The sequence below is a fragment of the Cebus imitator genome, unplaced genomic scaffold (assembly GCF_001604975.1).
Source record: "Cebus imitator isolate Cc_AM_T3 unplaced genomic scaffold, Cebus_imitator-1.0 Scaffold11, whole genome shotgun sequence".
NCBI lineage: Eukaryota > Metazoa > Chordata > Mammalia > Primates > Cebidae > Cebus > Cebus imitator.
In genome coordinates, this window is record NW_016107326.1 from 3,442,743 (window position 1) to 3,470,054 (window position 27,312).

General features: G+C 36.5%; 1 protein-coding gene across 11 annotated transcripts in view; it reads left to right on the plus strand.

Moving 5' to 3' along the window:
* The window catches only part of TENM3 (teneurin transmembrane protein 3), a 470,445-nt gene that overhangs the window by 340,809 nt on the left and 102,324 nt on the right, over positions 1-27,312 (plus strand). For all 11 annotated transcript variants that reach the window (XM_017549242.2, XM_017549257.2, XM_017549269.2 and 8 more), the window contains 6 exons: positions 9,196-9,410; positions 15,496-15,706; positions 16,078-16,179; positions 16,371-16,565; positions 17,650-17,850; positions 24,361-24,546. In XM_017549242.2, the coding sequence (XP_017404731.1) occupies positions 9,196-9,410; positions 15,496-15,706; positions 16,078-16,179; positions 16,371-16,565; positions 17,650-17,850; positions 24,361-24,546 (1,110 nt within the window). The remainder of the gene's footprint in view (positions 1-9,195; positions 9,411-15,495; positions 15,707-16,077; positions 16,180-16,370; positions 16,566-17,649; positions 17,851-24,360; positions 24,547-27,312) is intronic.

A 27,312-nucleotide genomic window follows, 5' to 3' on the forward strand; every position in this document is an offset into this window, starting at 1 on the left:
CACTTGACTTGGTCAAATGAGAGAAGGGCTGTGGCTTGAAAAGCAGCAGTGCAGAAGTTAAAGACAAAGCCCCTTCACAAAACCCTAGTCCCCTGATATTCAAACTAGAGGCGTACACAGAAAGGCTATGCTAATCTAAGCTGCCGTTTCAGTGGATTTTGCAGAGAAAAATCAGTGATGTCCTTATATCTCTACATTGCTGATTAGAATGAGAGGTCAGGTCTGCAACTACCTTTTAGAAAAGACACATTCTAAGACTAATTCAAGATAAATTCATTCTAAATAGTGTAATAACTTGAAGCAAATAGAAGTTGACAGGCACTTTAAAGATGAGATTCATATTTCATGGGAAAAGCTAGAATAGATGAGTAGGCTTCAAAATATTTTGTTTTTGTGACCCCTTAAAATGGCTCCACAAATTTAAATTATTTTTTCATTTTTTGAGATCATATAATAATGTTTTTAAAAACCTGTTTTCTTCCTGTATTGAATTATGCTTATGATAATTAGTTGTACACATTTGACTGAAAACAACCTAATTCTTATATAAGTGTGTTGAACATTTTGATAATTTGAAATATAAAAAGTGAAAATGTACTGAAATATAAATGTGTTAAACATTTTGATAATATGAAAGATAAAAAGTGAAAATGTCTTGACTATACTTCTGTGAGATGAATGGGGACATTTTTCAAATAGTTTATATATTCATAGATGAATATTCCTTACAAGAATAAAACAAAATTCAGTTTCAGTTCTAATCTTGTTTTCCTTTCTTGTGAATATAAACAAAAGAAACCTTGCTACAAAATAAGTAAATGACAGTGGAAGGATTTTTTTAAGTGATGTTCAATTATTTGACATTCTTATTAGTCATATGTCAAAAATCACATTTGTGATCCATTTCTAAAAAATATGTTGAGTGGTCTATAAGCTGTAGGAATATATTTCTCTTTTAGTTTTACTGAAAGCAAAGAATCTGCGACTACCTACTTTGAAAAAGATTTATTACACTGTTTTTAGAACTAATCCTTTACCCGGTTTCTGTGTAGGATACCAAAAAAGACTTTACCAAGGCTTAGCAAAATACTGCTAATTTTAACTGTTATTTTCCTACTTAGTGGTACTTTGTGTAGTTTGGTATACTCAGAATGGGGTGGAAAATGGAACTGTTGTTCGTATGAATTCACTTTCGATATGAAAATTTTATAATGCTTTCATCGTATTACAGGAAGATCTCATTATATTACACTTTATCGTGCCTTGCAGATACTGGGTTTTTTTTTTTTACAAACTGGATGTTTTTGGCAGCCCTGTGTCAAGCAAGTCTGTTGGCACCATTCTCCCAATAGCATTGCTCACTTCATGTCTCTGTATTGCGTTTTGGTAATTCTCACAGTATTTCAGACTTTTTATTTATTATTAGATCTCTTACAGTACCTTTGATCAGTGATCTTTGATGTTACTCTTATAATCATTTTGGGGTGCCAAAAACCACACCCACATAAGACAGCGAACTTAATAAATGTGTGTGTTCTGACTGCTCCGTGACCAGCATCCCCACCATCTTTCTCTCCTTGGGCCTCCCTATTTCCTGAGACACAACAGTATTGAAATTAGGCCAATCAATAACGCTACAGTGGCCTCTAAGTATTCAAGTGAAAGGAAGAATCACGCATCTCTCAGTTTAAGTCAAAAGCTAAAAATGATTAAGCTTGGTAGGGAAGGCATGACAAAAGATGAGACAGGCTGAAAGCTGCGCCTCCTGCAGCAAGCAGTTGGCCACGTTGATGAGTGCAGTAGAAAAGTTTTTAAAGGCAATTATAAAAGCATGACTCCAGTGAGCACATGAATGATTTTTAAAAAAGCAGAACGAGCTTATTACTGGTAAGGAGAACATTTGAGTGGCCTGGATAGAAGACCAAACCAGATATAACATTCTTTTAAGCTAAAGCCTACTCCAGAGCAAGGCTCTCTTCAATTCTGTGAAGTTGAGAGAGGTGAGGAAGCCGCAGACTGAAAGTTTGAAGTTAGCAAAGATTGGCTCATGAGGTTTAAGGAAATAAATCATCTCTGCAACATAAAAATGCAAGGCGAAGCAGCAAGCGCTGATGTGAAACCTGCAGCAAGTTATCCAGAAGATCTAGCTAAGACCATTGATGAATGTGGCTACACTAAACAACAGATTTTCAGTGTAGATGAAAGAGCTTTATACTGGAAGAAGATGTTATCTAGGATTTTCATAGCTAGAGAGGAGAAGTCAAGGCCTGGCTTCAAAGCTTCCAAGGACAGGCTGACTCTGTCAGGGGGTAATGCAACCAGTGAGTTGAAGTTGAAGCCCATACTTATTTACCATTCCTAAAATCCTAGGGCCCTTAAGAATGATGCTAAATCTATCCTTCCTGTGCTCTGTAAATGAAACAATAAAGCCTGGATGACAGCACATCTGTTTACAACATGATTACTAAATATTTTAAGCCCACTGTTAAGACCTATTGCTCACAGCAAAAGATTGCTTTCATAATATTACTTCTCACTGACAATGTACCTAGTCCCCCAAGAGCTCTGATGGAGATGTATGAGGAGGTTAACGTTTTTATGCCTGCTAACGCAACATCTGTTCTGCAGCCCATGGATCAAGGGTAATGTCAACTTTCAAGTCACATTTAAGCAGTACATTTTGTAAGGCTAACGTAGATATATAGTGATTCCTGTGAAAGATCTGGGCAAAGTCAATTAAAAACCTTCTGGAAAGGATTTAGGATTCTAGATGCTATTAAAAACGTTTATGATACGTGGGAAGAGGTCAAAATATCAACATTAACAAGAGTTTGGAAGTTGATTCCAACCCTCATAGATGACTTTGAGGGATCAAACTTCAGTGGCGGAAGTAATTGCAGATCTGGTAGAAAAGCAAGAAAACTAGAATTAGAAGTAGAGCCTGAAGATGTGACTGAATTACTGCAATGTCATCATGAAACTTTAATGGATGAGGAGTTGCTTTTTATGGATGAGCAAAGAAAATGGATATTTGAGACAGAATTTACTCCTGGTGAAGAAGCTGTGAATATCGTTGAAATAACAACAAAGGATTTAGAATATCATAAAGTTAGTTGATAAAGCAGTGGCAGGGTTTGAGAGGGTCGACTCCAATTCTGAAAGTTCTGCTGTGGGTAAAAAGATACCAAATAGCATCACATCCTTCAGAGAAACGTTTCATGAAAGAAAGAGTCAATCAATGCGACAAACTTAATTAGTGTCTTATTTTAAGAAATTGTCACAGACACCCCAACCTTCAGCAACTAACAGCTTGATCAGTCAGCTGCCGTCTACACTGAGGGAAGATCCTCCACCAGCAAAAAGATTATGGCTTGATCAGATGATCATTAGCGTTTTTTAGCAATTAAATATTTTTAAATTAAGGTGATAAATTGCTTTGTAGAAACCTATTGGCTGGCTGCGGTGGCTCATGCCTGTAATTCCAGCATTTTGGGTGGCCTAGGCTGGTGGATCACTTGAGTCCAAGAGTTTGAGACCAGCCTAGGCAACATGCTGAAACCCTGTTTCTATAAAAAATACCCAAAAATTAGCCAGACTTGGTGATGTGTGCCTGTAGTCCCAGGTACTTGGGAAGCTGAGGTAGGTGGATCACCTGAACCCAGGGAGATCGACGCTGCAGTGAGCTGAGATTGGGCCCCTGCACTCCAGCCTGGGTGACAAACAAAGGAATAGTATTGCACACTTAATAGACTGCAGTATAGTGTAAACATAACTTTTATAGGCACCGGTAAACCAAAAAGTGTGTGTGTACTTCGCTTTATTGAGATATCTGCTTTATTGTGGTGGTCTGGAAAATAATGTGCAATATGTATGCCTGTAGATATATGCTTTAAATATATCTATTTCATTAGCTCATTTAATTTATGGGAAATACCCACTATATAATTTCACTGTCAGAGCCACTACTCATCAGAATCAAATTTACCTGTTTTTGTTTGTTTGTTTGTTTGAGACAGAGTCTTGCTCTGTTGCCCAGGCTAGAGTGCAGTGGTGTGATCTGGGCTCACTGCAGCCTCTACCCCCTGAGTTCCAGTGATTCTCCTGCTTCAGCCTCCTGAGTAGCTGGGATTACAGGCACCTGCCACCACACCCGGCTAATTTTTATATTTTCGGTAGAGATGGGGTTTCACCATCTTGGCCAGACCAGTCTCAAACTCCTGACCACATGATCCACCTGCCTTGGCCTCCCAAAGTGCTGGGATTACAGGCATGAGCCACTGCACCCGGCCCAAATTTACCTTTTGTCAGAAAAAGTCTGACTTATTTTTTTAGTTCAAATAAATTAATCTCCATTTCGTCAGAACCATTCAGTTCTGAATCCCTGCTCTAGGTAGATAGGTAGCAAGATAAAGCACAAATCTTTGTCCTGAGCTTGACAATTGGAATAAATAAAGCATCACTACATTTCACATTTCTTACCTTATTGTCATGAAACTCTTCTACAGTTGAAAAGCATTCTTTGACAGTGGTTGGGCTGGGTGATAAGGTCATTAAAAAGGTTATCTCTCTCTCTTGATATATTTGACATCAAAACATGCCAGTTCTGAATACCCATTTTTAACCCCACATTTTGCTGTTAATGGAAATATGTTAAGGAGGGAAAGTCTCTGAAGCCCTACCTTGGGTTTATATAGCCCTACCTTGGGTTAAATAAAGGAGGCTTCACCAACAAAAATACTTTCTTTGGCACACTGGAAGTTTTATGCTCAAAGACAATGAGTCATAGTAATATTTTGGGTATGTGAGAGGTATACCTTTCTTTCATAAAGAAAGTCAACACGTGAATGTTATTGAGGTTCTATTAATAGAAATTAATTTCCTGCCCCTTTCCTTATTGAAAAGTCTTAATGTTTCCTAGGGATATAGCTACCCTTGTTTAAATACCCCTGGACTCAATGACCCCCATGAGTACTTGAACTCTAAGATTCTGTGGTGTTATGATTTGTTAAGTTTTTTTCATTACAGAGGGCAAAAAAGATCATCACAACTACTACTATCCCATTCAAGCCCGCCCTTGGTTCTTTTGTTTTACAAATAAAGAACCCTCTTTTTCTGAAAAAGAACCACCTGTTAAATTAGCTACGTATGTGACTAATAGGACAATTAATAGTAGAATTAATATACTTCTCAACACAATAATGTATCCACATAACATTTCTATGAGAAAGATTTTAATCCCTCAAAGTTAATATGTGGAGAAAGCAACATGGCAAGAGTACCTAACTTATTAAACTGCTTTGACATACTGAAACCTGAAACCCTAGAAATCAGAACTTGGTTACCATTACCACAGCTAATGCTCTTGGGTAAAGGTAAGTTTTGGAAAAAATTCTGAAATTAGCACCAGTTTAGAAATTTATGCTTAACCATATTCAATGCACAGGTGTGCTATTAAAACTCAGAAAACCATTAAGAGCAGCGGTAGGGTCAACACAAGAGAGTAGATTAAATGATACATGCTTCAGATAGTAGACAGAACTTGTTAATGATAATCAAGTATAATAGCCTTAGAAATGTATAAACTTGATGAATGAGTCTAAATATAAACTATATCCATATTAAAATATGATATGTGTACTAGCAGATCTTAGAGGGGAAAAGAACAACTACTCTACTCAGTACTTGAAAATTAGTTTCCTGTAGAAGTCAACCAAAAGACAAAGACTTCTGAGGAACTTACCATGAATTACAAAGAATATTACGTTATAGTATCCATGGCAGTTTCATAAGTTTTGTTAGTATAAAACTTATAAAAATAAGTATAAATTTATGTTCTGAAATCATAAGTATATCCTCTAGGGTGGTTCAGTGACTTAATATATCTGATTTTATATGAAAGAGACAAATAAATTTAAAACTTAGTAATTTAAAATAATATATTTGTTTTAATAAAAAGCAAAGATTTTGTTGAGGGTTATAAAACAGATGACTTTGGAATTCTGCAGCCCTTGATTTCAGTCGTGACTTCACCCCTCACTTTGACCACATTGTTTGCTTCTCTGAGCCTTAGTTTCCTCATCTCAAAATGACACCAACCTCATAAATGAAACTACCTGTCATATTTTAGGCTCTCAGTAAAGAATAGTTTCTATTTCTTTCTCCCCTGAATCTTCTCAATAAAAGCTACTTGATGACAAATGTATGTTCCTTTGCAGAAGCTTCCTAAATGCAAAGTAGAAACTGGTCTCAAATATTTTAAAATTTCTGAGTAAAGCAAGACATCTGTTTAGATAGAAAGCAAAATAATCTCTGAGTGGTAATGTTATATATTTTTTCTCTTTTATTTGTATGTTCTAATTTTGCTGAAATGAACAAGTATTATTATAGTAAAATATTTTGAGTCCTATGAGTGGTGCACAGTTTATAACCTAAGAGTTGATGTGTGAAGAACTACAAAGACTACTATAACTCAGTTTGGAAATTGTATTCCTTAGATCATTTTGTATTACTGAATTGGTTCAAGAAAAATAGACCTGAAAGCTGGCGTGATTGTGAACACTGGTAAAGAAGAGAGGAAGTGAGATTATAAGTAATAGCTTTTTATGGAGTTTTCTTGGACAACCCTCTTCGGCCTCATACCTGGGTTATTGCAACTGTGTCCCCACTCATCTCTCCATTTCCAGGCTTCCCACAGTTACTGCACAGTAATGCTCTTGAAACAGTGATTGCATTTCACCTTTAGCCTGCTCAGAGCCTTTAATGGGTCTCCATTTAGCTATAGCTGTCCTTTGCAACTGATGGTACGTGTATCATGTAGGCTTCAGTAGTCCAGGTGGAAAGCAATTCTAACATTTACTAGTGATGTACTCTCCCTTGAACCCCACATTTATCTGTAAGTGTGAATTTTTTGTGAATTGCTGCAGATCCTATCGTCCATAAACTGGGTCCGTGATTGCAGGTCATGTTCCTTAGTAATCTTCAATTCTGTTTCTCTTGGTTATGCACACACCCTACCACCACACAAGAATAAGTGTGTCTGTGGCACTGAAATGCAATTTACTCATAATAAGTCTTCAAGTATCTATTTTAAAAACATACCGTAAATGACATGCATAGTAACAGAATGCTAGTAAATATATATTTCTTCAGGGAAAAGGGTGTAATGACACTCTTTGATAGAGTAAAAATACAGAAAAACACTAGCATAAAGTATAAAGACCAAATTCTTTAACCTGGTATTCAAGGCCCTCCACAAACAGATCCCATTTCCCTTCCCAACCTTAGCCCCCTTCACTCGCGTGAAAAATCCATTCAATGCCTCCTGAGAGCCAAACACTGCAACCTGCACTGGATGTGTCAAACCTCGTGTAATCTTTATAACAGTGCAGTGATTACATTACGCTCCCCATTTTCTAGACGAGGCTTAGAATCTTCCTTCAGGTCACACAGCTAATTGTTGACAGAGCCAGGATTCAAACCCAGGTTTGTCTGACTCCAAAACCAGTTTTCTTTGTCCTCTTTTCTGGCCAGATGGATTTCTCTGTTGAGCATCAGCCTAACACCTGTCAAGTTCTACTGCCATGCTTGTGATGGCGATGTTTATCCCAGCTCAGAAACTGTATCCTACCTGTCCCTCAAAGTTTACCACAAAACTTAACTCCTGTGAAATCTCTCAACCTGCAGCCTGCAGTGACAGTGCCTTTCTCTGACCTCTACTCATATATTGCTTTAGGGTCTCACTTAATTTATCAGCTTGTGGATGTTGTCTCCCCAGCCAGGTAATTACAGCTTGATGGCGGAAGCTCTGGAAGTCACATTAGATCATCTCTAAGATTCTACTCTTTGGTTTACACTTTTTTAAATCACCTACCTGCTACCCCTAGCAAACACTCAGTAAAAATGAACTTAGTGTTAAACTAGTGACTCTTCAAGATAGTCAGAAGACTCTGTCCTCTATCACTAAGATAAGATAGTTTACAGCTCTCAGACTTAAAATTACATCCTCTACATTTTGAATTAACCGTTTAATGTTTAAAAAAAAAGACAAAGTTGGTAGTAAGTCAACATTGTTACCACTTTTTTTTAAGAGACGGGGGTCTCACTATGTTGCCCAGGCTGAACTTTAACTCCGAGCTCAAGTGATCCTCCCCCCTCACTCTCCTGGTGTCATCACTGTAAAAAGGCTGAATTGATAGAAGATCATTTGTCCAATTTCATTCTGTGCCTCAGCCTTCATGGACCCATCTGCATAAGAGACAGTGTGGTTATATTTCCACTTACGGCAAATTGCAGAACTTCTATCATGACCCCCATCAGAATAACTGAGAAAGAACCTTGGCAAAAAGGGAAAGGGGAACACCATACCAAAAAGAGGAATCTTGGATCTGTTTTCTAGAAGGAAGCCATGCAAGAAGAGAAGAGACGGTGTCTCTTAACAGGTGGCAGAGATCCAGGAAGCAAAGAGATTTTGTTTCTGTGGATCAAAGATCAGTATAGTCAGGAGTAAGATTGTATATCCACTAAGGCTGCAAGTGAGTTTGAAATGGGGGTCCAAAGAAAGAGGAAAGGGTATAACAGCCTACATCAAAAACTATGTGAGCACTTAAGCTTACCCCTGCTTCCTTTCCCCTCACAGTGTCCCCAGTACCCCTTCTCTACCTCTCTGCCAGCATCTGATGTTTTTCATTCATCCTAATACATAGTTTAGATAGAACTACCTGAATCTGAGCCGTTGATTGGTTTTATTGTTTACTTAAGGATTGATTTAGAAATCTCCATAATTCATTTGCCTTAATTTACACTTTTCTGTGTTACAGTATGTTTAGAATGACTGATAAGTACCAGACCTAATCTCTCCCAAACCTAATAACAAGACACATTATTGTAAGATAATTATTTTTTAAGTGAACAGAAAGACTGTAGGTGTGAAAACAGCTTTAGTAACAGGCATACCTTGGGTGAAGTCAAAAGGATTTTAACTTAAATATCTTATGAACTAAACCAGAATTAGTAAAATACCAATATCTAACAATGGAAGCCTTTACAGTGAAAATTTTATGAGAGTACTTTATCAGGTGAAATGGCTTGAGCATTTAGTAAAAATAACTTTTTCAAAAAGTTTAAAAACCTTTTTTGCTCTGTTTAAAAAAAATTTTTTTTGTTGTTGTTCTTCATCAATGGATCTCTTACATTCAGGAAAATTAGGTGGATTTACGCAAGAAAATAACACCATAGATTCCGGAGAACTTGATATTGGCCGAAGAGCAATTCAAGAGGTTCCTCCTGGGATCTTCTGGAGATCACAGCTTTTTATTGATCAGCCACAGTTTCTTAAATTCAATATCTCTCTTCAGAAGGATGCATTGATCGGAGTATACGGCCGAAAAGGCTTACCGCCTTCCCATACTCAGGTAAGACTAGGCTTTCTCATCAATAAAATAAAAACTGCTAGTTGCATATTTTGAAATTATTCTCTTTCTTAAGCTCAGCAGTTTGGTTAACTGTTTGACCACTTTTGAATTGACTTTCTACAGTAGAAAGAATTTTGAATGGAGGTTACTTATTCTGAGGTTTTTGAATCAGTAGTGGGAGGAACAATATTTTCTCCCTGATTTGACTGTTTAAAATGTACTGAATTTTGTGAGCAACTTAATGAATATTGAGCATCATCTGAGCACCCAATGAAACATTATGGATTTTCCAAGTGTTTTACAACGATTCTGTGATAATTTCAGATGATCTTATTCCTTTCATGTAATAGATGCATAACATATTCATCTCAAACATGGATTCATTCTGTTCAAAATGTATTTTTTTAGTTTATGCCAGATTTACTCTTAGTAGAGAAATTATGGGAACATCAACATAAATATGATGGCAGGAACTTTATCAACTCAAGCACTGTTCCTCATCTAAAATGATGAACGCCGAAATAAAGAGGCAAGAGAACTTTCAGAGATAACCAAGTATGATCACATTAGTGTGGTACACAAAACAGTTCAAATATCCTTAATATCAGAGAACTTTAAAGTCATTTTCCTTGCATAAAAATTTCCTCACAACATCAATCAGAGATGGAGAACTACTGTCAATTCCACAGGCTTTTTCATAATCTAATACAGTACCAGGTCATGGTATGTAAATTGGATATTGTCACTTAATATAGGTTTCATCACGTCTAAGAGAAGTTATTTAAATTACCTACCGTAAAACTGGAACTGAGACTTTCCTCAAGATCAACTGTTATGTTAGTAAATAGAGGAATTTCAAAAATGTAATAATTGGTTAATTAAAATTGACAATTGGATGAGCCTAAAGTGATATTTGATAATCAGTATTTACCCAGGGAATTTCCTGCTGATTTAGTATGATTTATAAAATAAAGACTGGAGAGTTTTTATGCATGCTTTATATCATATAATTTTGTGAGAAATGTTTTCTATAACCTAGGCACATAAATTATGAAGAAAAGTTATCACATATTAATAAAGAAATTATATCTTTAAAGAAAGATGAGTAAGAAGAGTTTAACATGCTTTTTCTAATGTAATTGTGGATTTAGTTCATATACATATATGATTTTCTGGCTACGAAATTTTTGAATATCAGGCTTTAGTAATTTATTTTTTCTATTTAAAATTTTTAATATCTATATTATTAAAGTAAATTTGGTTCTTATGCATTGTATGCTTCTTATAATGTACTAATGCACAATTTTAACTTTATGTTTTTGTTTGTTTGTTGGGGTTTTTGTTTTTGTTTTTCTTTGAGACAGGCCTCACTCCATCATCCAGGCTGGAGTGCAATGGCACAATCTCATCTCACCACAGTCTCAACCTCCTTGGCTCAGGTGATCCTCCCACCTCAGCCGCCTGGGTAGCTGGGACTACAGATATATGTCACCCTACCCGGCTAATTTTTGTATTTTTTGTAGAGATGAGGTTTTACCATATTGCCCAGGCTGATCTTGAGCCCCTGGGCTCAAGCAATCTGCCCACCTCAACTTCACAAAGGGCTGGGATTACAGGTGTGAGCCACTGTATCTGGACCGTTTTATTTTATTTATTTATTTTGAGACGGAGTTTTGCTCTTGTTGCCCAGGCTGGAGTGCAATAGCGCGATCTCAACTCACCGCAACCTCTGCCTCCCGGGTTCAAGCTATTCTCCTGCCTCACCCTCCCAAGTAGCTGGATCATAGGCATGTGCTACCATGCCCACCTAATTTTGTATTTTTAATAGAGTTGAGGTTTCTCTATGTTGGTCAGGCTGGTCCTGAACTCCCGACCTCAGATGATCTGCCCCTCTCAGCCTCCTAAAGTGCTAAGATTACAGGCATGACCCTCCTCACCCAGCCAGTCTGGACCATTTTAAATTTTAGATTTGACTCCAGTTCATGTTATAGGTGATACTGACTAGGATATGATAACCAGATTTTCCTAAATGGAAGTCCTCTATAACTTCAATTATAGTAGACAGGTTGTATTTATAGCAATTTCCAGTGAAATATGAAAAATATTTTCCCATTGAAACCACATATGTGATTATTTGTGTATAATTCAAGAAGTACACCTCTAAGCTGGGCACAGTAGTAAACATGTTAACTTATAAATTCCAGAAAATAATTTCAGATAAGAATTGTCTATTGTGCTGTGTACTTGAAAGGTTTATTTGAAGATTTAGTTTACTTGGCAAGTTGTATATAACACTTAAGATTAGAGAAATAAAAGGGACAGTTTCAGGTTTTCTCATAATCCTTCTACTATTTAAACACAATACATGTGATATCCACTTTTCTTTTCTACCACAATATATGTGTTTAAGTAGGTTATGCATTTTCTTAAGCTTCACAGTTATTATAGTTCCTTCCTGTGGTTTATTCAAGATCAGCAGAGCAAACAACTGTTTCTGAGTTCAGTGTTTAATCACTAAATATTCTATAAAGCAGCCCAAATTGAACATTTCTCTGTTTCTGGGGGACATTAAATAAATCAACCTGAAATAATTAAAATTGGCCAGCCATTCAGAATAGTTGCTTGAGCCTTCACAGTCTTTGTGACCCTTTGTAAAACTCTCTGTTTGATTACTGCCAAGAATCACTGGGCTTTCTTCTCCCTGATGCCAGTTCATTCTCCTGGTCAGTTAGTGGCCTAAGGAAGCAATTCAGAGCCTTATGGTTAAGTAAGTATACTGTAGCATTTTAGTGCATTTGCATGAAGGCTCTTTTAGAATAGCAGTTGGAAACCTGGGATCTAAGCATAGCTTTACCACTTCTTGACTTTGTAACCTTGTGCAAGTCACTTCTCTGAGCCTCAGTGTCCATTGGTGAAATGAAAGAGTTGGATCAGGTGATCTATAAAATCTCTTTATTCTTTATATTCCAATGATTTACAGCAAGACTGTGCCACTACCAAAGAGTTGATGTAAGGACACAGTTAAGTATTCATAGATTCTAGGAATTCATCGTTTTAGTAACAGAATTGAATTAAACATATAATCTAACTGTTCAGAAGTGAACCACCAAGATACCTGAAATAATATTTATTTGTTTTTAAATGGTCTATTAATCAGCATAAATACAATAAACATGGACAAACTTTTCTTCCATTGATTTTCCAAAAGACCTTGTTAATGCATTGTAGTTTAAAGCAACTTTAAATTAGGAGTTTTAAAGTGTGTATATTTGATAATGTTAAATCATAAGAAAATGACTTTTAAAGGGCTTCACACTAAAATTGTCTAACTTTATATGAAAACTTCATCAAGAATAAACTTTGTTTCATAATGGCTCCCCCGGAGTAGTGCAATTGAAGAGTAAGCCCCAAGAATTTTATCCTAAAAAGAGCATAAGATCCTCAGACTCCTCTTCTCCCCAAAAATATGTCTGTGTCTTTATCTTAGAAGTATTACAAAGCACAATTCACATTTGCCCTAAGTGACCACTTTATGCCTTAAGAACAAAGGTTATTAAGTATTTCCATTCTGTGTAATTTGGTAATTTTTGACACAGATGGTTTTAGTGTTAAAGTAGGAAATGTTTCTTTAGGTATTTGAATCGCCCTTCTGAAATCGTGTGTGAAACACCCATGCAGAAGAGCCTAGAATTGGATAGATGCTCAGAACCTGTCAGTCTTCCCCCGCAACCATCATGCCTACTACCCCAGCCTTATTTTATTGTTCACAGTGTGATGTAAGTGGTGATTTCTGTGAGAAAGGTGATAGCTGTGATTTTGCCTTGAAAGACCAGCTGAAACTCCAAATTCCTCCCTTTCACTTTTTCAGTTACTGTGTTCAATGTTAGGGGAGAAAAATATTTATATGCATTGGGTCATAAAAAGAAACTTTTTCCTGTCTCTTTGCCATGCAAATGTAAATATTTAAACCTGACGAGGAAATGAGTGGCTTATTTGAGACAGAGACACCTTTCAAAACTGCTGAATTAATTATCCTTTAATGAGTCTGGAATAGAATTCCAGTCAAATGTTTGTAGGCCAAGTGTCCACACCAGTCATTATTTTCATTTTTGTAAGGTATAAATGAAAATAAACATTTTGGACTGCTGCTCAGGTTGTACTGTTTTTGTATCTCTCTCACAGCTGAATTCTGTTTTAATGCAGTTTTACTACACAAAAGAACAAAAAACTGTTTTTACTTATAAATAAAAATTTTAATAAGTCAGAAACTGAATATTCTAAATTCTCTCCAATATTAACAATAGAGGTCTATGATCAGTAAAATGGCAATCTGTTTAACTGTGTTTCTCAGAAATTCCAACAACTGATTTTATTCCGGCTTGATTAGATTAAGAGATTCTTATTATAATCTTTTTCTTAAATTTCATTTAAGAAATCCATCAGGAAGTAGAATATTTATAATTTACATATGCAGTATTATAATAATAATGATTTTTATATATAGTACTGTAGCATATGTTTCACCATAAACACATCTCAGGAATAGAATGAAACTTGGTAACAATCTATAGACGCCTAATCACTCTACTTTTAACAGCGGTTATCTAAAAAATTTCTTGAAACTACATTGGAAAGTCTTTTCAGTGTCTTTCAAATTCCCTGTATTATCTCGTTACAGAATTTTACCCCACCATATTAACAATCACATTTTATCTTTTTAATTCTTTTTTAAACTCTCCAGTCACCCTTGTTTATGTCTAATTCTACTAAAACGAAACTTAGGTTTGATGATGATCTATTTATAAGAATCATAAGGCACATTTATGGTTATTGCCATCCCTTCAGCCCCCTGCCCTCGCCCTCGTTTAACTGTTTAGATCAAAGATGTAAAGGCATCTTGTTACATCTAAGTAACTAAGTAAAATCTAACCGTAACTAAGTAAAAACCCATGGAGTTCTCCATGGTGCTTGAGATGGTCACATCAGGATCACAAGAGAGAGGTGGAGCAGGGTGGGGGGAATGATCACACTTGGAGCAAAGTGCTCTTGAGTTCACACACCACCCCCACCATTCCCAGATGTCTGAGAGCCTGCTACAGTTCCTCAAGATTCAGATTCCTTCATCTGTAAAGTGCAAATGTTAAAGCCTTCCTCCCAAGGTTTCTATGAGAGACCAGCACAGAGTAAGTATTCAGCAGTGGTTGTTGCTACATGAATGTTAAATCAGAGAAGACCATACAGGGTTATCTTGTGGTCTAACCAAAAAAAGATTGCTGGCAACATGGATGCAACTGGAGGTCATTGTGTGAAGTGAAATAAGCCAGGCACAGAAAGTCAAATGCCGCATGTTCTTGCTTATATGTGGAAGCTGAAAAAGCGAATGAGTAAAAAGAGTAGAATGATGGATACCAGAGGCTGGGAAAGGCAGTGGGGATTGGGAATGAAAAGGGGTTGGTCAAGAGGCACAAAAAGTACAGCTAGAAAGAAGAAAAGTTCTAGCAGTCAGCAGTACAGTAGGAAAATTATGGGTAACAATTTATTGTATATTTCAAAACCAGAAGAACTGTAGTCTTCCCAACACAAAAGATAAAATGTTTGAGGTGATGGATACCCCAATTACTCTGATTTGATTACTACACATTGTAAACATGTTAATTAAAATAGCACATGTACCCTCAAAATATGTACGACTATTATATATATTAATTACAGAATTCATGAATTTAAAATAAAATAAGTCTTCTGAACTGGAAATGTGAGTTCATGTAGATTTTATGTTTGTGTCCCCAAACTGCCTAAACTCATCAAACTTTTGATCAGTCTGTAGAATTGAATAAATCTGGAAACCATATTGCCCAATAAGGGAAAAAATGGTCTCTGATGTTTGAATCCAGCATTATGCAGCGGGTAGTTTGGTCCTCCTTGTAAATGCTGTGCATAGGAGACTTCTACTATTTGGACCTGTCAGTCAGGAACTTCTTTCTAACATTGTATTTGTTAGAGCAAAGGAAGACAGCTTGAAGAAAAAAAAAAAGAGAGAAGTATCTGCTCTTTATATTGCTATTTTTCCCCGTCCTCCCCCCAGTACGACTTCGTGGAGCTCCTGGATGGCAGCAGGCTGATTGCCAGAGAGCAGCGGAGCCTGCTGGAGACAGAGAGAGCTGGGCGGCAGGCGAGATCCGTCAGCGTTCACGAGGCCGGCTTTATCCAGTACTTGGATTCTGGAATCTGGCATCTGGCTTTTTATAATGATGGGAAAAATGCAGAGCAGGTGTCTTTTAATACCATTGTTATAGGTAAGAATAGTCTTCAAAGCAGCATTTTCCAGGCCACAGCCTAAACGCCGTGTTTAATGGAAACTAAATTATCCGTACCAATTTGGGGTAATTCCTAGGGTATTAAAGCCCAGGTAAAATGTGAGAATTATTTTTAAACCCTTTATTTGTGAATATGTGACAAACTTTGAAGTACTGGGAAAAGATATTATCTGGAATTACCTTGGGAGAGGAGAATACATCAGGAAACACTTTCAAATCTGCGTTTGAAGTGACAGTGCTTTGCATTACTGTTCAAATTATCTAGCATAAATGAAGATCAAAGTGACACCGTTTATCTTTTGCAAGAGGCAGGCTATACAACAAGTGTTCCTTCTTTCTCTTTTCTTCAGAGTCTGTGGTGGAGTGCCCCCGAAATTGCCATGGAAATGGAGAATGCGTTTCTGGAACTTGCCATTGTTTTCCAGGATTTCTGGGTCCGGATTGTTCAAGAGGTATGCAAGTTAGATTCTTTTCTTAAGCCGATATAAACAAGCTGTAGAAACACAAGTAATTCTGAAAACTACCAAGACAGGAAAGAAAGGGGGGAAAACCAGCAAATTGCTTGTTCCAGCGATGTGCCTTTTCTCTCGGAAGCTTGATGGAAAATGTGGCTGTAATTCTTCTGTCGTGTCTTGTTTCACAGCGGCCTGTCCGGTGTTGTGTAGTGGCAACGGGCAGTACTCCAAGGGCCGCTGCCTCTGTTTCAGCGGCTGGAAGGGCACCGAGTGTGATGTGCCGACTACCCAGTGTATTGACCCGCAGTGTGGGGGTCGTGGGATTTGTATCATGGGCTCTTGTGCTTGCAACTCAGGATACAAAGGAGAAAATTGTGAAGAAGGTAAACATGTCAATATTTACAGAAGTCTGTTGTTATCTTCATAAAGAAACAGATTATGTCTGTAATCTTTAGTTTGGCAGATCTCTTGTTACAGGCTTCCTTTTGAAAGCGCTTGTGAAAATCCATATTTATGAATGCATTGTTTTATTAACATTTTAACTAATGAAAAGAACAAACACCAAAGGGCCTCTTTGCTCTTCTTCAGTAGTGTTCATCATTCCTTTTCTTCACTCTGAGAAAGCAAGCAAACCTTTGTGCCTTGAACCCCACAGCAGACTGTTGATTTTATTTTTAATCATTTTTTACATTGATGCCAGCTTCTAAATCTAGCATTTTGACATCTCTAGAAAGACAGAATAGTACACATAATATTCTACTGAAAAGAAGTATGACATCATGGGTTTGTTGCATAGCGGTGTACTTCTAATGATGAGAGTCGAGATACCATACTATAAAGTGCAGGTGAATTGTTTTTTCAAAAAGCAAAAAAGCACCATTTCCGTTCTTCAATCAAATTGATTTTATTGATCTGCACCACAAAGTAATGCAATTAAGTCTCTGGAATTAAATTTTCAGGCCATTGACCCTACAAGTGTAAAGTTTTATTGAGTCAAATTGCTAAATTAAATCTCGTCATCTAAAGCACATTAAAGTGAATTAAGAAGGATAGAAAGTATGCAACTCATTTCTTTCTCAAACACTGTGAGGATCCCATACAGCTGTCAGTACTCAGTGGTCATGGATTAGGTCAGCTGATACAGATTTTGTTATAGAGAAAGCAATACTTATTACTCTGTGATTAGGCAGAACAGAGAGCAGTAGTCTGAAACCTCAAGAGCCTGTGTGTGTAATTCAGGAAAATTACAAATTCTTGCAAGAGTCTCAATTACCTAAATGGCATTAGGCTGTTTCTTAATGCTTTATTATAATTCTTTGCATTTTCAGAAACAAGTTCTTCGAAATGGTAGATAAATATTTGATTATCCAAAATGTTCATATAAATTAGATTAGGATTTAATTCTTTTTTTCTGCATGCACTTTGATATCTTCTGGATTTAATAAAATTGTTTTTTCTTTACACCAGCTGACTGTCTAGACCCTGGGTGTTCTAATCACGGTGTGTGTATCCATGGGGAATGTCATTGCAATCCAGGATGGGGAGGTAGCAATTGTGAAATACTCAAGACCATGTGTCCAGACCAGTGCTCTGGTCACGGAACATATCTTCAAGAAAGTGGCACCTGCACATGTGACCCTAATTGGACTGGCCCAGACTGCTCAAATGGTGAGTTTAATAAACGCACTACCATTGAGTTGCTTAATATGATTTAGCTAAAGGTGGTATTTTAATTTTTAAAACCCCCTTTTTAAGCCCAATACACATTTTAGTAAAGTTATTCTTTATAGGAATAAATATTAAAAGTAATTATATGTAGTTGCCTTATAAAAAAAAGAACCAGGCTTAGCCAATTTGTCATTAAAATTGAGTATTATGGGGAAGAGTAATCTTTAATTTGTATAAGATACTATATCTTCTTAACTCTCATTTTGTCTACTAATCAAAACTAACCTCTCTAAAATCTTAAGTATAGCTTGGGGATTTAAGCACGTTATCTTATAAACAGAGAAGCCTCAATTTAAAAAAATCATTTGACAATATAAGGCTAAACATGATAGAATTAAAGAGTATACATGTATAGATATTATGATATGTATAAATGGTTCAACACTGAGTTTTTGGTCATATTAATATGATTATAATTAAAATGGTGCAAGGTAATTTTAGTCAATCAGCCAAGTTGTTTTTGGGCACTTACTGTGTGCATGGCAACTGCCATAGGCCCTGTAAGAATAAAAGACCAACAAATCATGTCTGCCCTCTACAACAATGGCTTTCTCATTTTTTGACCTTGGACAATGATCTTAAATACATTTTTACATTATGACCTAGTGTAAGTATACATGCACATACTCACATGATTGAAATAAACATTTTATAAAGTGATACACACTGACTTTTTTTCAAGTCTATTTTTTTTTTCAAATGTTGGTTGCAACTCATGAGCTAATTCCGTGACTCATAAGTTACAGCTTGAGCAGATGCCATTCTAGTGTGGAAGATTACAGTTTAACTGGGGAGAGAAGATGAATACATATGAAATAATTAGAAATCAATACATTCTAGTTTAATATTATATTGAGTGTTACATGGAATATTATGCTAAATTGAGTGGACATTCACAGGAGTGATTCTAACTTAATGAGTATTCAAAGTTTTCAAGGAAACTTTTATCAACATTTATTTAATGATGATGGCAGTCTGGGTAAAGGTATAATTTTTGGCTAGGTGAACAGTATTAAAAAGTACTTAGAGCATGAACTGTGAATTCAGATGTGTGAATTCATATCCAATCTGTACTCCTTAATAGCTATGTGACCTTAGGCAAATTGCTATATGCCTCAGTTTACTCATCTATAAAATCATGGGACACTCTTCACAAAGATGCTATGGGAATTACCGGGAATAATGTACATAAAGTACTTAGTACAAAGCTTGGCTGATAATAAATTCTAAAGATAACTTCTACCACCATCACCCCTACCATAGGTTGAACATCCCTAACCTGAAATTCAAAATGCTCCAAATTCAAAACTTTTTCAGCACCAACATGAGGCTCAGGGGAAATGCTCATTGCAGCATTTCAGATTTTGTATTTTCAGATTAGGGTTGCTCCAGAGGTATGTATTCTACAAATATTATAGCATCTGAAAAAGTCTAAAATTCAGATCACTTCTGATTCCAAGCAATTCAAATAAAAGATTAGCAAAGATGCAATTGTGAGAAATACTGTTATATTCAAGGGACAGTGAAAAAGAAAGGTATTTGGAGGCAAAAAATTGGGTTGGGCCCAATTATGGGGAATACAGTTTAGAAATGATAGTTTTAGGCAATGGACGATTTGCCAATAGCAATAATTTGCCCACTAAGACAATGAGAGTATCGTTTTTGGGAAACTGTCCTGTAGATAATGAGTCAGGGAGTGTGAATTGTGAGACTTTGATGGCGAGGAGACAGGCTGGAGGACCTTCCCACAAGCCTCATGTGGTGAGAGCATGAATTTGTTGGGAGTCAGTAGAAATGAAATAGACAAATCTGAGGGACATTTGAAAGGAAAAACAGGCAGGACCTGCTGAAAAAAACGCAATAGAGAAGCATGTTGAGAAGAGCTGTAAGTGTGAAGCAAGGAAAATTGGTGCTAATGTTGTCTGTGAATGAAGCAGAAAGTTGGGAAAGGGTGAGAGGCAGGACGTAGGGGAGCCAGTGGAAGACAAGTGAGAAATAGAAAACCAGGTGAATTCTGTTTGGATACTCAAACCCGGCAAAATTACACAATTCAACAAAAAAAAGGAAAAATGAGAAAGAGAAGCAAGGAAGAAAGGAGGAAGATGACAGAGGAGGAAAGACAAGGAGAAGAAATGAGAAGGAAAATGGATTTTACTAGCAGTGTTGAGTGAATAAAAACATCCTGCTTAGATTAAACATAAGGCTTGGATTCAGTGACGGGGCCTGTCTAGTTTCCCGCCCATATTGATTGCGTCCAACAGTAAGTGGCTAAGAACCTGAACTCAGACACTGAACTGCCTGGTTCAAATTTTGGATTGACCGTTCACTAGCAATATGACGTTGTGCAAGTCATTTAATGTCTCTGTGCCTCTGTTTCTTTATATATATAAAATGAGATAATTACGGGACTACTTTATATAGTTGAGGTAAGGTTTAAAGGAGTTAGTATGTGAAAAGCACTTAGAATAGTGCCTTACCACATATACATAATGGAATATTATGCAGCCATCAAAAACGATGAGTTTGTGTCCTTTGTAGGGACGTGGATGAACCTGGAAACCATCATTCTCAGCAAACTGACACAAGAGCAGAAAATCAAACACCGCATGTTCTCACTCATAGGCGGGTGTTGAACAATGAGAACACATGGACACAGGGAGGGGAGTACTACACACTGGGGTCTGTCGGGGGGAAATAGGGGAGGGGACAGTGGGGGGCGGGGAGTTGGGGAGAGATAGCATGGAGAGAAATGCCAGATATAGGTGATGGGGAGGAAGGCAGCAAATCACACTGCCACATGTGTACCTATGCAACTGCATGTTCTTCACATGTACCCCAAAACCTAAAATGCAATAAAATAAATTAAAAAAAAAAAAAAAAAAAAGAATAGTGCCTTACAAAGGAAGCGCTCAGTAAGTGTTAACCATTAATAGACATAGCAGGGAGTGGTGATAGTAGTTACTATGGTAGAAGTATTCTAAAAGCTAATTGTGGTTTTTCATACCTAATTTCTCATCAATTCAGAGGAGCTTCCACATAAAAGTAGTGATTGGATGTGGTTCCCCAATTGTGAAATTTACGAAATGCAAATTGTTTTCTCTATTAGTACATTCTAATGGCATAAGACTACATGAAATCTTGTGCTAAGAAGCTAATTCACATGTTTAGATTTAGCAAGAAGAAAAAAGACTGGTAACTTTTACAAATTGCTCTTTCCTGGCCTTTTGAGAAACTTAGGTAACATCTCTCCTGCCCTGTGAGTCCCTATAAGTATGACAGATTCATCTGCTACTCTTTACCTACTGTAAATTGAATCCTGGAAGCCCAGACTAACAAATGTTTCTTATCAGATAACTTATAATATTGATGAAAATTTTATTTTGAACTCACATGCTGGTTAGAGACAAGTTTTCATCCTTTCTCCCTCCCGTTCTGATTTTTGTATGAGATGAGTTTTCTTCCTCCTTCTCTTCCTCTCTTACCTCTCCTTCCTTCCTGCCTTTTTATCCTTCCTTCCTCCTCCTCTTCCCTTCCTTTCTATTCTCTTCATTCTCCCTCATCTTTTGGCTCATACACCTCTGGATAATTTGACGAACCAGAAACTTTGGTGAGAAAATTCACATCTGCTAGAGCAAATAACATGCATAGAATAAATAAGAGTAAAAACACAAATTGGGGTCTAGATTAGAAAGAGCCTTGAATATCTCACTAAAGAGTTTTAGGGATATTACCACCAACCAGCACTTATCCAGCATGAGTGAGTTGTATTATTTTAAATAACACGTTAACTTGTTTTGTCCTCTATTTGTAATATATATTTTGTAATTACATATAATTTACATATAAAATAAGCATTTAGTGTTTTCTGCTGAGTTTTTAACCTATACTAAAAAACCCTTTCCACAAAAAATATCCAATTATATATTATAGACATAATTACTTCTATAGTAAAGCTCTTTGGTTCAGGTCTCTTATGCCTCCGTCAATAAAACAGGCATATTAAGACTAGCTGTAGAATAATACTTACTTGAAATACTGTCATTCAGATTTGCTTCCTACAATTAGCCAAGTCGGAAAGGAACAAGCACAATAGCCCCTTTTTTCATATAAAGTTATTATAGTATATTACCTGAATTATTTTATAAAGGGTAGTTTGTAACTGATACTATATAACTCAAAAGTTAATTCAGCCCTCTTCATAAAATGATATTGCTATGAATTGGAAAATATATATATAAAGGTTAATTTAAAGATTAAATTGGCTACCAAAATCACATATCATTATTTTACATATTTAGACTGAATTTTTTTATGCTGCTGTAATGATTTTGGTAGTTGAAATCTAATTTTACCTCTATACTAAATGACTGTTAGTCATAGTGAGCAGAGATCTTTATCCTATTCATCTTGATATCCTCAGTGCAAAAAAGAAACTTCACATGTATTCAACTCTGAATAAATAGAGTAGCGTAATGAATGCAATACTCATTTTTTGAAGGAAGTAATTATAATAAGTATAGGAAAAAGTCTTTATTAAACTTTGCTATTAGCTGCGGAACGACAGAAAACTTACTTAGAATTAATAGTAAAGATCTCAAATACGCTTCCAGTCACGCTGTGAAAATATCTGGTCTTGTGTGCCCCAAATGTGTCTGGTTGTTGCACCATTCTCATTTAAAGCTTATAAAAGCATTGTTAATTTACCTTTGTGGCTTAAAGTTTACAAGCAGTATAATTCTGAATTTCTGAGTGAATCCTAAAGGAAAACACTTTGCTCACTACCTCTTTTGTTATTGTGGAAATGACCTTCAGATATCTAAATTCAATAAGAGAGTAGACTTGACACCCGAAGAACCATTTGGTTAAGCTGCTAAAAGAGAAGAAATGAATTATTTCCATCTGAAAGTTTATAGGTTTGAAAGCAAGGGAGCTTTCCTCTATCTTCATCAGCAGTTTGTCCATTAATTAGCCCTTCAATTCCACTTCAATTAAATTAACTCTAATTAATAAGTTCATTACAAAGATTGACGCACCTTGCTCAAAGCTAGTGTGCTAAATGCTGATAAACACCTTCACCCTAATGAAAAATTGATTAGATTGAATAAAAAGGGTGCCTCAGAAAGAAACCTCTCGCTTCTGGGGCTGGGTTGATGTTATGTTGCTCTGAAGTTAATCAACTATCTTGGATCTCTTAATCAAAATTTTAATTCAAAGGAGATAAAAAATGTTGCATGAAAAAACCCTTGTGCTACCATCTTTCAGTTAACAGTCCTGGGTGTTGTTTATAAGAAATACTACAACTCTCATAGTGCCTTGATACAGTGTTTAAAGTTAGCCTGTGAGATAGAGAATTACGTGTCTGAAAAATGTTACTTGGGAAATGAATAGGGAAAACAGAACATGTAACTACATAAACAGTTACTATTTTTTAATTTTTAAAATGGTTTAGTATATTTTCTATTTGTTAGAAATGATTTCAGGTTTTTATTGTGCTTTATTTTTGCAAGACAACCAAAGCTAATCAATAGTCTTAGAATTTAGGGGAAAAAAAACTATAGCTAACTTTAACTTTATGTGTAAAGAATAGAAATAAAATAACCTTCCAAGTTTCTTTTACCTCTCCCTCTCCCTATCTCTCAATTGGAACTAATTAAACAAAGCTTTTAAGAAAGCTTAAAATTTGTTTCTTAGACATCTGATTCTTTTTCAAGACCTGTTATTACAGCATTTGAAGTCATTTGGTCACTTGGGCTCTTTTCAGTAATTCTAGGGGTCTAAAAACCTTGTTTTTCAAAGGACAGTCAATTATATGCATTACTAAATTGGTTTTGTACTGTGGACTAAGAAATTTGTATCTGTCCACAGTACAAATTTACTGAATAGGCAAAACAGTTTCTTTTTACTTGTGTATTTGTGTCAGAAGCAATCTAATTTACTTACTAAAGTAGCTTCCTCTTAGTGAAAGTTTCTGAATATTCAAAACATTTAAATGTGGCATTAGAAATAAACCCTTTTCAAATTCTTGTTGTGTGTATGAAACCCAAGTCCTGCTAGATGCCTGAGATGCTTAGATGCTGAAATATTTCATTAATTTGGGGGTGGGTGGGTGTGTTTTCTTGGTGATAGATATGTATAAATATGACTACGCTCTATATATGTAATGTTTCCTATATAAAATATATATAAAGAAATTATTTCTAACAATTGTCATGCATATTTTATGCATGATTATAGCAGCGTGTAACATTAAATGGCGAATAAAGCAGTGGAGTTCCACCACTGATAATTTCCTGGTAGTCAATGCTGAAATTTACTTAGCATACAAACACTTTTGATTTATTTTTGGTGATTTTGGGTTTCACTTGAACAAACTTGAGTGGAAGATGGAGCGCTGCTTATGAATTCCCCTTCTCCCTCCCACTACTCATCTCTTCTGTTCTTTCCACACAGAAATATGTTCTGTGGACTGTGGCTCACATGGTGTTTGCATGGGGGGGACATGTCGCTGCGAAGAAGGCTGGACGGGCCCAGCGTGTAATCAGAGAGCCTGCCACCCGCGCTGTGCCGAGCACGGGACCTGCAAGGATGGCAAGTGTGAATGCAGCCAGGGATGGAACGGGGAGCACTGCACTATCGGTAGGCTCCCTGCGCGTCTGTCTGTGTCTGACCCCTTCCTCCTGCAGAAGAGCCCTGATTGTGAGCTGTTTTCACCTTGGAAAAAGCCTAGTCTTTACATTATATTTTACTTGTCTTTCTTAACACGAAATTATGTTTTAAATATGGTTGTCATTTTATCATGGCAATTCAGTTCTTTTTAGAACAGCTGTCACAAGAATGAGGTCTAAACTTTTTATTCATTGGTTTTTGTGATGGCCACAAAAATGGACTCACATAAAACAGACTATTTGATTTGATTATAAGTGAAGCTTTATCGAATATTACTTCTTGATGCTCCATAGTGTCATTGCATTTCTTAATAGAAGATTTTCCACTTTAGGAAAAAAAAGACTTTAAACTTTTAAAAATGTATGGCCTTGTTGGCCCCTATAGTTTCCAGAATCACAGAGCTTAGGCTTGTCCGTATCTTGAGTCTCTGCAAAAGAGGTTTGATTTTTTTATGACTTCATTTTGTAGTACCATGAGAAATACAGTAGAATAAAATACATAAATCTCACTGCTCTTGTGTGGTTTACACTTTTTCATATATGATGACATTTGTGAATATCTGTAGGTTAAATAAAACAATCAGACGTTTCAGATCAAAATGTTAGTACATAAACAATATTTAGCATAGATACAAAAGTATTCAAGATAGTCAGTGTCTTTGTTTTTACCATTTGTCACTAAAAGTGTCCAGTTTTAAAAACACAACAAAAGTAAGTAACAAACTTCTGTATCACTTCAGTGAAAGTACACAATATTAATTATAAATGGCACAGCCCTACTAACATTTCAGAATTTGTGGTATAGTCTTTCTCCACATTGCTTTACATCCTTAGGGTGAAATTTGATAAATCTGTGTGGGGAGTGTCAGTAGCTTTTAAAGATTTCTTCTTCCAGTGTATCTGTAAGTATTATGTAGTTCACATTTTTGCTCACAGGAATTCGTTAGCCAGGAACTTTGTCATGGGAAAATTGAAATCACATACATCTTATAAATTGTCACAAGCGTGTCTTTATAAACCTCCTGTAAGGTTTTTTCTGATCCTATTGACATCCTTGACATCTGTTTCAAGGGTCTCACGACACCCCCATGCTGGTGATCTGTGAGAAGAACTCAAGACCCAGAGGTAGTTGTATCATGGCTATAGTTTATCATGACCAGAAGGAAAAAAGACACATCTGGCAGAGTCTGCAGAAATCCATGCCCAGGCTTCCTATCTTCTTTCTCTCCCACTGGAAGAGGTCACATGTAGCATGCTCCTTTCCCCAGCAGCAAAATGACTCAACATGTGTGTAGTATTTCTGCCCAGGAAAGCCTGTTCGGGACACAGAGCAAGCTTATCCAAACTGTGGCCTGTGGACAGCTTTGAATGAGCCCCAATACAAATTCATAAACCTTCTTAAAACATTATGAGGTGGTTTTTTTGCAATTTTTTTAGCTCATCAGCTATTTTTAGTGTTAATGTATTTTATGTGTGGTCCAAGATGATTTTTGTTCTTCCACTTGGCCCAGGGAAGCCTAAAGATTAGACTTAAAGTCTAAGGTTTTTATTGGGGCTGCTCCAGGAGGTATCCTCTATCTGCCACAACCACCAAAATTGCAACTCCTAAGAAGGGTAGGTGTGGACAAAATAACCTTATCAGTATAGGGAACATCCAAATTTCCAGATGCTAGCCAGGGGCTAGCCCGCCAAAATCCTGCAGATGATGCCCGCTCTTACTTACACATCCTTGGAGCTTCACTTGTTGAATTGGAGCTTCCTGCCTACAGCTGGGAAACATGTATCATTTCTGCTGAAACCAACCACAGGTGCCCACATTCATAGCACTTGTCCCCACTGATGTGGCTTTCCCCTCCCAAAGAGAGGCTTTGTAGGGCAGTGGCAGCAGGTTGTTCATGCGAACTGTATTAAGGCAGAAAAAAGTTGAGCAGGATTTGTATATCCTTTTGTGGCCATACAAGGGACAGTGCAATACCTCTATAACTAAACAGCTCCATGCCCCAGGTCCCAGAATGCCTGTCTACTAGAGGCAGGACAGGAAAAATACACCTCTGATCATATTCCCTCATTCTTTGTGACCCCACCAACCGATACTCAATCAAAAGAAGTGAATTGAGTCTAGCTGAGAGAGAAAAATTATGATGTGACTGTATGTATCTTAGGAAGTACAAGAAACACATGTAGATAGCTTTGAAAAACCAGTAAGTGTACCAAAAGTTATCCAGAGGCAGATTTAACTTATCAACCAATAGTTACTCAGCAAATCGTTTAATGTCATCTTCAGTGACCTTGGTGTTATTACATTGATAATAGTTTCCCACAGATGAGCTGTTCTTGAACAAACTTCTAGTTGTTTAGGAACAAACAGGATTTTTGTTAGTAGTGGTTCTTTGTATTATAACTTAATAAATCTTGTCAATTTCATTTGCTATTACTTTTATTTATTCCGTTGCTTTTATACTCCGTATGAATAACAGTGCGGGAAATAAAGGACCTGCTTCATTTAAAAATAAATCTTGGCTGTGAACCTTTTAAAAGATGTAGAGAACCTTTAAAGCATTTTGTGTTCTTTTATACTAATAAGATGAGTTATTTTGAATTTAGCCATGCAAAGATCCAATTGTCTTTTCTGTCTCTCCTTACTACCTGTGTATATGCCCACCATAATTTCCCGTTTAGGGCCCTAAGTGGCCATTTGTGAGCCACAATTAAACACCCAGGAAACTTTGGTATGTTT